Here is a 12,631-nt window from a genome sequence, read left to right on the forward strand (position 1 = left end):
ACGGCAATCCTGCCGAGGAATAGGCATGCTGGATAGTGAACCTGATCCAGCGGGAAATCGACTGCTTAGAAGCAGGACATCCAATTTTCTTAGGATCATAGAGGACAAACAGAGAGTCACTTTTACGATGACGAGCCGTCCTCTTCACGTAAATCTTCAAAGTCTTACCACATGAAAGGCCTTTGAAGTAATTGAGGAGTCAGTAGCCACTGGCACCACAATAAGTTGGTTGATGTGGAAAGCCGACACAACCTTGGGCAGGAACTGAGGACGAGTCCTAAGTTCAGCCCTGTCTTCATGGAAGATCAAATAGGGGCTTTTAGAATATAAAGCCCTCAATTCCGACACGCATCGTGCAGAAGCCAAGACCAACAAGGTGACCGCCTTCCACGTGAGAAACTTGAGATCAGCCTCCTGTAGAGGCTCAAACCAAGCAGATTGCAGGAACTGCAACACTACATCCAGATCCCATGGTGCCGTAGGCGCCACAAAGGGAGGCTGTATGTGCAGAACCCCTTTCAAAAATGTCTGAACCTCAGGAAGAACAGCCAATTGTTTTTGGAAGAAGATGGACAAAGCAGAAATCTGGACCTTGATGGAGCCCAATCTCAGTCCCATATCCACCCCTGCTTGCAGGAAAGGAGAATACGTCCAAGTTGAAAATCCACCGCCGGAAACTTCTTGGCCAAGAAACATATTTCTTCCAAATGCGATGTTAATGCTTAGACGTTACCCCCTTCCTGGCCTGTATCAGGGTAGGAATGACCTCACTCGAGATACCTTTCCGAGCTTAGATCTGGCGCTCAACCGCCAAGCCATCAAACGTAGCTGCGGTAAGTCTTGATAAGCGAATGGCCCCTGCAGAAGCAAAACCTCCGGAAGAGGTAAGGGCCGTGGATCTTTCAACAGAAGATCCAGCAGATCCGCGTATCAAGCCCTCCTTGGCGAGTCCGGAGCGATGAGGATTGCCAGGACCTTTGTTCTTCTCACGAGTTGCAGAACCTTTGGTATCAGAGGAAGTGGAGGGAACACATACACTGACTTGAACACCCACGGAGTTACCAGTGCGTCCACCGCCACTGCCTGTGGGTCTCTTGACCTGGAGCAGTACCTCCAAAGCTTCTTGATGAGGCGTGAGGCCATCATGTCTATGTGGGGAACCCCCCTCCAATTGGTTACCTCCTTGAACACCACCGGATGGAAGCCCCACTCCCCTGGATGGAGATCGTGTCTGCAGAGGAAGTCTGCTTCCCAGTTGTCTACTCCCGGAATGAAGACTGCCAACATCGCCACCGCGTGCCTTTCTGCCCAGCCGAGGATCTTTGACACCTCTGCCATGGCAGCCCTGCTCTTCATTCCGCCTTGTCGATTTAAGTAGGCCACTGTGGTCACATTGTCCGACTGCACCTGAACAGCCTGATGTTGTAGAAGGTGTGCTGCCTGCAGAAGGGCGTTGTACACGGCCCTGAGTTCTAGGATGTTTATTGGGATGAGTGACTCCTGATCTGACCACCGTCCCTGAAAGGTTTCCCCCAGAGCGACTGCTCCCCAACCCCTTAGACTTGCATATGTGGTTAAAAGGATCCAGTCTTGAATTCCGAACCTTCTTCCTTCCAGAAGGTGTGTAAGTTGCAGCCACCAGAGGATTGAAATCCTGGCTTTCGGAGGCAGGCGTATCCTCTCGTGCATGTGTAGGTGAGAGCCCGACCACAGGTCCAAGAGGTCCAGTTGAAAAGGTCGAGCATGAAACCTGCCGTACTGCAGAGCCTTGTAGGCGGCAACCATCTTTCCCAGAAGGCGTATGCATTGACGAACCGATACCCGGGTAGTTTTAGGACATCCCGGACCATTGTTTGAATCACCAACGCTTTCTCCACCGGGAGAAACACCCTCTGCACTTCCATGTCGAGGATCATTCCCAGGGCGCCCTTCCCAGAGCCGCACCGCAGTACCGCTGAGCCATCACGGAGCGCGGGTGAGACCGCGCTCCCTACCCTAAGGCCGCCGTCTTCACACTGTCCCCTCACTTGCAAGGGGGGACAGTGACTCACTCGCCATCTTCAGCTCCCGAGGGGGTGGCAGCCAGCTTCCGGGGCGAGCGTTCCCCTGCGTCGGGGAGCGATCAGACCCCTCTGAAGCCTAACGTTCAGTCAGCGGGAGCATTGGCTGAAGACCCCGCAGGGCAGACACTGCTCCCCCCCCCCTCAGTCCCTCGCTGCACACTGTGTGTGTGTGTGTGTGTGTGTGTGTGTGTGTGTACTATAACATTCAAGATACATACAAATTTCATATGTATCAGAAACAGACAAGAGAATACTCACTGTGCTAAGGAGGCACAGCTGGGCTTCCTATGTTCGCAATTCATTTCACAGTGATCGCCACAGTTCAAGGAACAGGACCTAGTATTTCCTGTCAAAGATTAATAACAAGGCAACAAAACATGAAATGTCCTTACATGAATGGCACACGTTTATGTTCCCAACTACTAAGCACATTATAAATACATACTGGTGATATCTCGCCTACTGCCATTTTTACTTGGAACTTTTTGAAACGTTTCATATTTAATTTCTACATTTGCCATAGGTAGATACATTAGGAAACTTAAAACACGCTTTCCTAGTTTCCCAGAATATCCTGGATACTCCCAAACTAGGGTGAGACTAGACAGCATCCCCAATCGCACCCAATTACACAGAGAAATGGACAAGGCAGGACTATAATAATGCAATTTACTGTGATTGCATTATCACGGTCCTGTCCCTTGTATCGTAATGGTGTGCATCACAGCATTACTATATATTGTAGTAGCCAAAATTACACGATTCACCTCACAATGACAAAGGGCTATCTTATAAATACACCCTCTCTATCCTTTTATTCATTACCATAATCCTGCTTCATAAACTCATATGTTATTTACTCAGTGTTCCACAAAACACAGGGCCTAATTCGGACTTGGCTGTTAATGTGGTCGCATTGCAGTTTGCTGTACATCGGCAAGCTGCGCAGGCACAGCGGCCGCATCACACCTGTGCGGTCATTCACATTGCAAGCACATCCCCAAAGGATGCGTACACAACATGATTGGCAGCCGCAGGGCGCTGGGTGGGCGGGATTTCACAGGCTGAACAGAGGGCTGCTGAGAGCGTTTCCGGGGCGGCTGTGTGACGTCACCCGCAGCCGCTCCGATTAAAAAATGGCAACGGACCATCAACCTTAAGTTGATGCATCCGCAAAGTAATTGTGGATGCATCGTGAGGCGGTGCTACATATGCTGGTCGGCCTTGTCCTGTGCTGAGCAGCCCCCAGCATGTGAGGAGATGGACGCAGATCTTGCCGCGTATGCAGTGATATGCGTCCATCTCTGAATAACCCCAAAGGTGTGTATAGTGAATAACTGCCCTACTCATTCCTTGTACTTTCTATTTCCTTGGCCTCCATTTAAAACGATAACAGCACTATTTATCAAGTCCTAACTTTGGGGAAAAATTTTTAGTTTTTGCCAGAGAAATTTTATGATGGGGATCACACTGATTTGCATATGAAATGCATTGTATTTCACTTTATTATGTGCAATGTAACTGCTCAGTGCCGTAACTAGACATTTTGGCGCCCCCCCTCCCCCCTGCCCTTTATGTAAAATAGGGGCAGTGCGCGCTGTAGGCGCATGCAAAATATATAGGGGCGTGGCTTCATTGGGAAGGGGTGTGGACATAAAATAATTCCAATTCACATTACGGTGCACAGTAGTCTCCATTATTCAAATTACGCCACACAGTAGCGCCACTACACCAGGTAGAGCCCCTTTTACACATTACGGCAGACAGCGTCCCCTTATTTACACATTACGGCAGACAGTGTCCCCCTTTTTATACATTACGGCAGACAACGTCCCCTTTTATACACATTACAGCAGACAGAATCCCCTTTTTACACATTACGGCAGACAGAGTCCCATTTTTTACACATTATGGCAGACAGCGTCCTCTTTTTACACATTACAGCAGACAGTCCCCCTTTTACACATTACGGCAGACAGCGTCCCCTTTTTACACATTACGATAGACACTACACCTTTTACACATTACGGCCGACAGAGTCCCCTTTTTACACATTACGGCAGACAAAGTCCCCTTTTTTACACATTACGGCAGACAGCGTCCCCTTTTTACACATTACGACAGAGTCCCCTTTTTTACACATTACGGCAGACAGTCCCCTTTTTTACACATAACGGCAGACAGCATCCCCTTTTTTACACATAACAGCAGACAGCATCCCCTTTTCACACATTACGACAGAGTCCCCTTTTTTACACATTACGGCAGACAGCCCCGCTTTTTACACATTACGGCAGACAGCATACCCTTTTTACACGTTACGGTAGACAGTCCCTCTTTTTACACATTACAGCAGACAGTCCCCCTTTTACACATTACGGCAGACAGCGTCCCCTTTTTACACATTACGACAGTCCCCTTTTTTACACATTACGGCAGACAGTCCCCCTTTTTACACATTACGGCAGACAGCGTCTCCTTTTTTTTACACATTACAGTAGACAGTACCCCTTTTACACATTACGACCGACTTAGTCCCCTTTTTATACATTACGACAAAGTCCCCTTTTTTACACATTACGGCAAACAGCGTCCCCTTTTTACACATTACGGCAGACAGTCCCCCTTTTTACACATTACGACAGAGTCCCCTTTTTTACACATCACGGCAGACAGTCCCCTTTTTTACACATAACGGCAAACAGCATACCCGTTTTACACGTTACGGTAGACAGTCCCCCTTTTTACACATTAAGTCATACAGCGTCTCCTTTTTTACACATTACGGCAGACAGTCCCCTTTTTTACACATAATGGCAGACAGCGTTCCCTTTTTTACACATAACAGCAGACAGCATCCCCTTTTCACACATTACAACAGAGTCCCCTTTTTTACACATTACGGCAGACAGCCCCGCTTTTTACACATTACGGCAGACAGCATACCCTTTTTACACGTTACGGTAGACAGTTCCTCTTTTTACACATTACAGCAGACAGTCCCCCTTTTACACATTACGGCAGACAGCGTCCCCTTTTTACACATTACGACAGAGTCCCCTTTTTTACACATTACGGCAGACAGTCCCCCTTTTTACACATTACGACAGACAGCGTCTCCTTTTTTTTTTTACACATTACGGTAGACAGCGTCCCCTTTTTACACATTACGGCCGACAGAGTCCCCTTTTTACACATTACGGCAGACAGAGTCCCCTTTTTACACATTATGGCAGACAGCATCTCCTTTTTTTTTTTTTACACATTACAGTAGACAATACCCCTTTTACACATTACGACCAACAGAGTCCCCTTTTTATACATTACGACAGACAAAATCCCCTTTTTAACACATTACGGCAAACAGCGTCCCCTTTTCACACATTACGGCAGACAGTCCCCTTTTTTACACATTACGACAGACAGTCCCCTTTATTTACACATTACGGCAGACAGTCCCCTTTTTTACACATAACGGCAAACAGCATACCCTTTTTACACGTTACGGCAGACAGCCCCGCTTTTTACACATTACGGCAGACAGCATACTCTTTTTACACGTTACGGTAGACAGTCCCTCTTTTTACACATTACAGCAGACAGTCCCCCTTTTACACATTACGGCAGACAGCGTCCCCTTTTTACACATTACGACAGTCCCCTTTTTACACATTACGGCAGACAGCGTCTCCTTTTTTTTACACATTACAGTAGACAGTACCCCTTTTACACATTACGACCGACTTAGTCCCCTTTTTATACATTACGACAAAGTCCCCTTTTTTACACATTACGGCAAACAGCGTCCCCTTTTTACACATTACGGCAGACAGTCCCCCTTTTTACACATTACGACAGAGTCCCCTTTTTTACACATCACGGCAGACAGTCCCCTTTTTTACACATAACGGCAAACAGCATACCCGTTTTACACGTTACGGTAGACAGTCCCCCTTTTTACACATTAAGTCATACAGCGTCCCCTTTTTTACACATTACGGCAGACAGTCCCCTTTTTTACACATAATGGCAGACAGCGTTCCCTTTTTTACACATAACAGCAGACAGCATCCCCTTTTCACACATTACAACAGAGTCCCCTTTTTTACACATTACGGCAGACAGCCCCGCTTTTTACACATTACGGCAGACAGCATACCCTTTTTACACGTTACGGTAGACAGTTCCTCTTTTTACACATTACAGCAGACAGTCCCCCTTTTACACATTACGGCAGACAGCGTCCCCTTTTTACACATTACGACAGAGTCCCCTTTTTTACACATTACGGCAGACAGTCCCCCTTTTTACACATTACGACAGACAGCGTCTCCTTTTTTTTTTTTACACATTACGGTAGACAGCGTCCCCTTTTTACACATTACGGCCGACAGAGTCCCCTTTTTACACATTACGGCAGACAGAGTCCCCTTTTTACACATTATGGCAGACAGCATCTCCTTTTTTTTTTTACACATTACAGTAGACAATACCCCTTTTACACATTACGACCAACAGAGTCCCCTTTTTATACATTACGACAGACAAAATCCCCTTTTTAACACATTACGGCAAACAGCGTCCCCTTTTCACACATTACGGCAGACAGTCCCCTTTTTTACACATTACGACAGACAGTCCCCTTTATTTACACATTACGGCAGACAGTCCCCTTTTTTACACATAACGGCAAACAGCATACCCTTTTTACACGTTACGGTAGACAGTCCCCCTTTTTACACATCACGGCAGACAGCGTCCCCTTTTTACACATTACGGCAGACAGAATCCCCTTTTTACACATTACGGCAGACAGAGTCCACCTTTTTACACATTACGGCATACAGAGTCCACCTTTTACACATTACGTCAGACAGCGTCCCCTTTTTACACATTACGACAGACAGTCCCCCTTTTTACACATTACGGCAGACAGCGTCCCCTTTTTTACACATTATGGTAGACAGCCCCCCTTTTTACACATTAAGTCAGACAGCGTCCCCTTTTTCAACATTACGGCAAACAGAGTTCCCTTTTTACACATTACGGCAGACAGCGTCCCCTTTTTACACATTACAGCAGACAGTCCCCCTTTTACACATTACGGCAGACAGCATCCCCTTTTTTACACATTACGGCAGACAGCGTCCCCTTTTTACACATTACAGCAGACAGTCCCCCTTTTACACATTACGGCAGACAGCATCCCCTTTTTTACACATTATGGCAGACAGCGTCGCCTTTTTACACATTACGACAGAGTCCCCTTTTTTACACATTATGGCAGACAGTCCCCTTTTTACACATTACAGCAGACAGCGCCTCCTTTTTTTTTACACATTACGGTAGACAGTACCCCTTTTACACATTATGGCAGACAGCGTCCCCTTTTTACACATTACAGCAGACAGAGTCCCCTTTTTACACATTATGGTAGACAGCGTCCCCTTTTCTCTTACATCCTAGAGAATGATGGGGTCCACATTAGTACCATGGGGTATAGATGGGTCCACCAGGAGCCATTGGCACTTTAAGAGTTTGAGAGTGTGGGCTGGCTCCTCCCTCTATGCCCCTCCTACCAGACTCAGTTTAGAAAATGTGCCCAGAGGAGTCGGTCACAGCTAGGGGAGCTCTACAGAGCTTTTCTAGAAAAGTTTATTTTTAGAGTTTATTATTTTACAGGGAGGCTGCTGGCAACAGCCTGCCTGCAGCAAGGGACTAAGGGGGGAGCAGTGTCCACCCTGCGGGGTCTGAGCCACTGTCTCCGCTGACTGGACACTGAGCTCCAGAGGGGTCGGATCGTTCTCCGTCACAGGGGGCAGCTCGCCCCAGCAGCATGCCGCTACCCCCTTGCAGAGCTGAAGATGTGGTGAGTGAGACACCGACCCCCCTAGCAAGTGTGAGGCCGGTGTGAAGATGGCGGCAATGGGGAGGGAGCGCAGTATTAACTGCGCTCCTGGGAAGGCTCAGAGGCACCTAGTGCGGCGCTGTGAGGGGCGCCCTGGGCCAGCGCTTACCCCCACACTGGTCCAGAAGTCTGTCAGGGTCCGCGGATCTCAGCCAGCACATTTTTCCTCAGGCCAGTATAATCCTTGAAGAGCGGGAAGACAGCACCATTAAGGGGGCAGAGCTTCTCCTCTGTTATGATTCTGATACTCAGGTCAGGGGTGATCTTATACGGTAGGACCTGAATACCAGAACGTAATGCTGGGAAAGGGGAATGGAAAGGGAATAGCCCCTGGCACCCTATCTCCATTGTCTCGCCCGTGCTGTCAGTACACTCTTGCGAGACTATGGTTGCTTGAGCCCATGGCAGCCGCGTTTGAAGGGCGGATTACGTCTGCCCAACTTCGATGCCCCCTCAGGTCTTAATGAGAGACAAAGAGTGAACCGAGACAGGGTGATAACAAGGGGCCCTCTAACTAAACAACAAGGCCAGGGGCTACTAACAAACCTAAAACCAAAGTATGTGCGGCTTGCCGCCAAAGGAAAAGAACAACAAAGGAAATGCTGACCACACGCAGACACAATACTTTTGTGTACCGGCGGTGACAGCATAAGCAGAACCCTCTGCAAAACACCAGTGACAGAAATAATAACGGAATACAGCGGCCTAGGCCGACGGACGCTACTCACGGAACCGGTATGAATACTGGCAAACGGACAGGAACCCCCAACGCTGCCGACACAGACTCTCAGAACTGGAGAACAGGCAGAATCACAAACGACAGACCGGTGGACACCAAGAAGCCAGAAACTCGACCAGGCACAGGCAAAGCCACAGGACCTCAGAACAGGAACGCCTCACGGCAGGACACGGGATCAGACACAGGAATCGACATGGGAACTGACTCAGGAATCGACACAGGAAGCAGTTAGTCAGACACTGCTAGACTGGAGCTCAGGAACTGGCAGGAACAAGCTCAGAACTCAAGCAGACTGGAAACTTAGAAATATCACCATCGTCTGTGAATTGCACTGAGCCAGCATATAACAGAGAGGCCTAATTAATAATATCATGCAGCTGCCCTGTTGCATGACTCCAAACTGACAAGATGCAATTAGCAGCCAGGTGAGGCTGAACACATGGGAACAAGCTGCAATTACACAGACTAACCAGCGGCAGCAACCAAGAGTATTCTTAAACAGAGCAACGGGAAATCCTGGCCTGCAAGACAACTTATAAACATAAAATAGGAATGAACCACTACCTGTGGTTCATAACAGTATCCCCTCCTTAAGGGTGAGCTCCAAGCACCCCATGACACCCACGGGGAACATGAACAGAAGAATAACATAAAATACCTAACTGACATGCAAAACAGGAATGAGCCACAGCCGTGGCTCATAACATCCTCAGAGCAGACCCAGCAGCGTTCCAGCGCCATTTTCCTGCCTGCACAGCGCTGAGAGGAAGAACAGGTCCCTCCACAACAACTCCAGCTATCTGTACACGGTACCAGGGGGTTCTAGAAGGGAGGGGAGGCTGTAATAAGACTGTGTGTCCTATTAGGTGCACAGTCAGCATTGACAAGGAGTCTCCCTTTGCTAAAAGCGCTGTGTGTGGGTTGGCTCCAATCTCTGTGTCTCTCTTGCCAGTCTTGGGGGGGGAAACTCTGTCTGCCCTCACCCGTGTGTGTGTGGAGTGTTTGGTGGTCTCCTTTAGCTATGTCCAGGGATACTGTGTCATATGCTGCAGAGGATTTATCCTCCCAGGATGATCCCATTCCATGGAATCAGGATAGCACTGTTTTAGCACAGATATCAGCAAGAGAACCAGAGTGGTTTTCCTCTATCAAATCTTGAATTTCTCAGATTTCTGACAGGGTTGCAAGTAATGAATCTGCAACCCAGGTATTACAGAGCTCTATGGCAGTATGGCCGGTTTCTGGTACCTCAGGATGCCCCGCTATTTACTAGTGATGAGCGAGGTTCGGTTTTACTCGGTTTTACTCGGTTTTACTCGGTTCTCAAAACGGCATCTTATTGGCTATCCAAAACACGTGACATCCGTGAGCCAATAAGATGCCGTTTTGAGAACCGAGTAAAACCGAGTAAAACCGAGTAAAACCGAATCCGCTCATCACTACTATTTACCCCCACAAACGTGCGCTTGTGCATGTCACACAAGACGTCACGGATACTGATTCTGACACCACAGACGGTGATGGGGATGTGTTGCGGGGGTCCACATCTCTTGCAAAGGGTGTGCAATTGTTGATAGAGGCTATCAGGGATGTGTTGAATGTAAATGATACCACACCTGAACAGGTTGAGGAGGCTTTTTTTACTGAAAATAAAAATGCCTCGCTAACCTTTCCTGCGTCAAAGGAATTGAATGCTATATTTGAAAAGGCATGGTTAAACCCTGAGAAAAAATTCCAGGTCCCTAAAAGGGTGCTGGTGGCGTTTCCTTTCCCTGAGGAGGATAGGAAAAAATGGGCAAACCCGCGATTGTTGACGCATCTGTGTCCAGACTCTCAAAGAAGGTGGTTTTGCCTGTTCCAGGATCTACCGCCTTAAAGGAGCCGGCTGATAGAAAAATTGATAACACGCTTAAATCAATGTACACTGCTTCAGGGGCCATATTACGTCCCACTATTGCTACTGCATGGATTGCAAAGGCTATAGTAAAGTGGTTGGCTACCTTACTTGAGGATTTGGATACGATGGATAGGGATGACGTTGCTTTATATTTACGCAACATACATGATTCAGCAGGTTTTATGGTAGAATCCATGAAAGACCTGGGTTCAATGGCTGTGGAAATATCTTCCATGTCTGTTTTAGCTCGTCGGAGACTGTGGCTGCGCCAATGGACGGCTGACGCGGAATCCAGGAAAAGTGTGGAGTCCCTACCCTATACAGGTCAGGCTCTCTTTGGGGAAGCTCTAGATGCGTGGATATCCACGGCTACAGCGGGTAAGTCTCTGTTTCTTCCCTCAGCAGCACGTGCTACGAAGAAGTCTTTCTCTTTATCTGCAACGCAGTCCTTTCGGCCTAACAGGCCTAGAAAGGCCAGAGTGTCCAATACCTTCTTTAGGGGAGGTCGAGTTAAGTCCAAGAAACCTGCGGCTGCAGGTTCCCAGGAACAAAAGCCTGCTTCAGGTACGCCAAAGTCCTACGCATGATGGTGGACCGCGCGGCCTGGAGATGGGGCCAGTGGGAGCCAGACTCAGACACTTCAGTCACATCTGGGTATCGTCTGGCCTGGATCCCTGGGTAATAGATATTGTATCCCAGGGATACAGGCTGGAATTTCAAAGTCTCCCTCCTCATCGCTTTTTCAAATCAGGCTTGCCGACTCTGGCCCTCATTCCGAGTTGATCGCTCGCTAGCTGCTTTTAGCAGCAGTGCAAACGCTAAGCTGCCGCCCTCTGGGAGTGTATCTTAGCTTAGCAGAAGTGCGAACGAAAGGTTAGCAGAATAGTGCTGAAATTTTTTCAAGCAGTTTCAGAGTAGCTTTAAACCTGCTCCTTCCTTGTGATCACTTCAGTCTGTTTAGTTCCTGCTTTGACGTCACAAACGCCCTGCATTCAGCCAGCCACTCTCCCGTTTCCCCAGGCACGCCTGCATTTTTACCTGACACACCTGCATTTTTTAGCACACTCCCGGAAAACGGGCAGTTACCACCCAGAAACACACATTTCCTGTCAATCACTCTACGATCAGCAGAGCAACTGAAAAGCGTTTCTTGGCCTTGTGTGAAACTGCATAGTTTTGTGTGAAAGTACGTCGCGCGTGCGCACTGCGGCCCATACGAAAGCGCAGAAATGCAGATTTTTAGCCTGATCGCTGCGCTGCGAACAACGGCAGCTAGCGATCAACTCAGAATGACCCCCTCTGTTTGCAGATAGCACTGTACTACAAGACGCTGCCCAAAAACTGGTGGAGGCACAGGTCATTGTACCAGTACCACTTCACATGCAGAACAAAGGTTACTATTCGAACCTTTTCGTGGTACCAAAACCGTATGGTTCGGTAAGGCCCATTTTGATCCTAAAATCATTGAACCCCTTTCTAAAGGAGTTCAAGTTCAAGATGGAGTCTCTCAAGGCGGTGATATCAGGTCTGGAAGAGGGGGAATTCCTGGTATCCCTGGATATCAAGGATGCGTACCTCCACATTCCAATCTGGCTGCCGCATCAGGCTTATCTCCATTTCGCATTGCTGGACTGTTATTTCCAGTTCCAGGCCCTGCCATTCGGCCTCTCCACAGCACCAAGGTGATGGCAGAAATGATGATTCTGCTCCGCAAACAGGGTGTGAACATCATTCCATATCTGGACGATCTGCTGATAAAGGCATCGTCCAAGGAGAAGCTGCTGCAGTCCATTGTTCTCACAACACGCCTCCTCAAGAGTCATGGTTGGATTCTGAACCTTCCAAAGACATATTTGGAACCAACCCAGAGGTTGTCCTTTCTGGGAATGATCCTGGACACAGAAGTGCAAAAGGTGTTTCTTCCGCAGGAAAAGGCGTTGGTGATACAAACTATGGTCCGGGATGTCCTGAAGCCAGCCCGGGTATTGGTTCATCAATGCATTCGCCTATTGGGAAAGATGGTG

General features: G+C 48.2%; 1 protein-coding gene across 1 annotated transcript in view; it reads right to left on the bottom strand.

Annotated features, from left to right (window-relative positions):
* The window catches only part of PCNX2 (pecanex 2), an 809,726-nt gene that overhangs the window by 532,217 nt on the left and 264,878 nt on the right, over positions 1 to 12,631 (bottom strand). Inside the window, exon 8 of the mRNA XM_063917734.1 lies at positions 2,322 to 2,409. Coding sequence (XP_063773804.1) covers positions 2,322 to 2,409 — 88 coding nt within the window. The remainder of the gene's footprint in view (positions 1 to 2,321; positions 2,410 to 12,631) is intronic.

This window comes from Pseudophryne corroboree, chromosome 4 (assembly GCF_028390025.1).
Source record: "Pseudophryne corroboree isolate aPseCor3 chromosome 4, aPseCor3.hap2, whole genome shotgun sequence".
Classification (NCBI taxonomy): Eukaryota; Metazoa; Chordata; class Amphibia; order Anura; family Myobatrachidae; genus Pseudophryne; species Pseudophryne corroboree.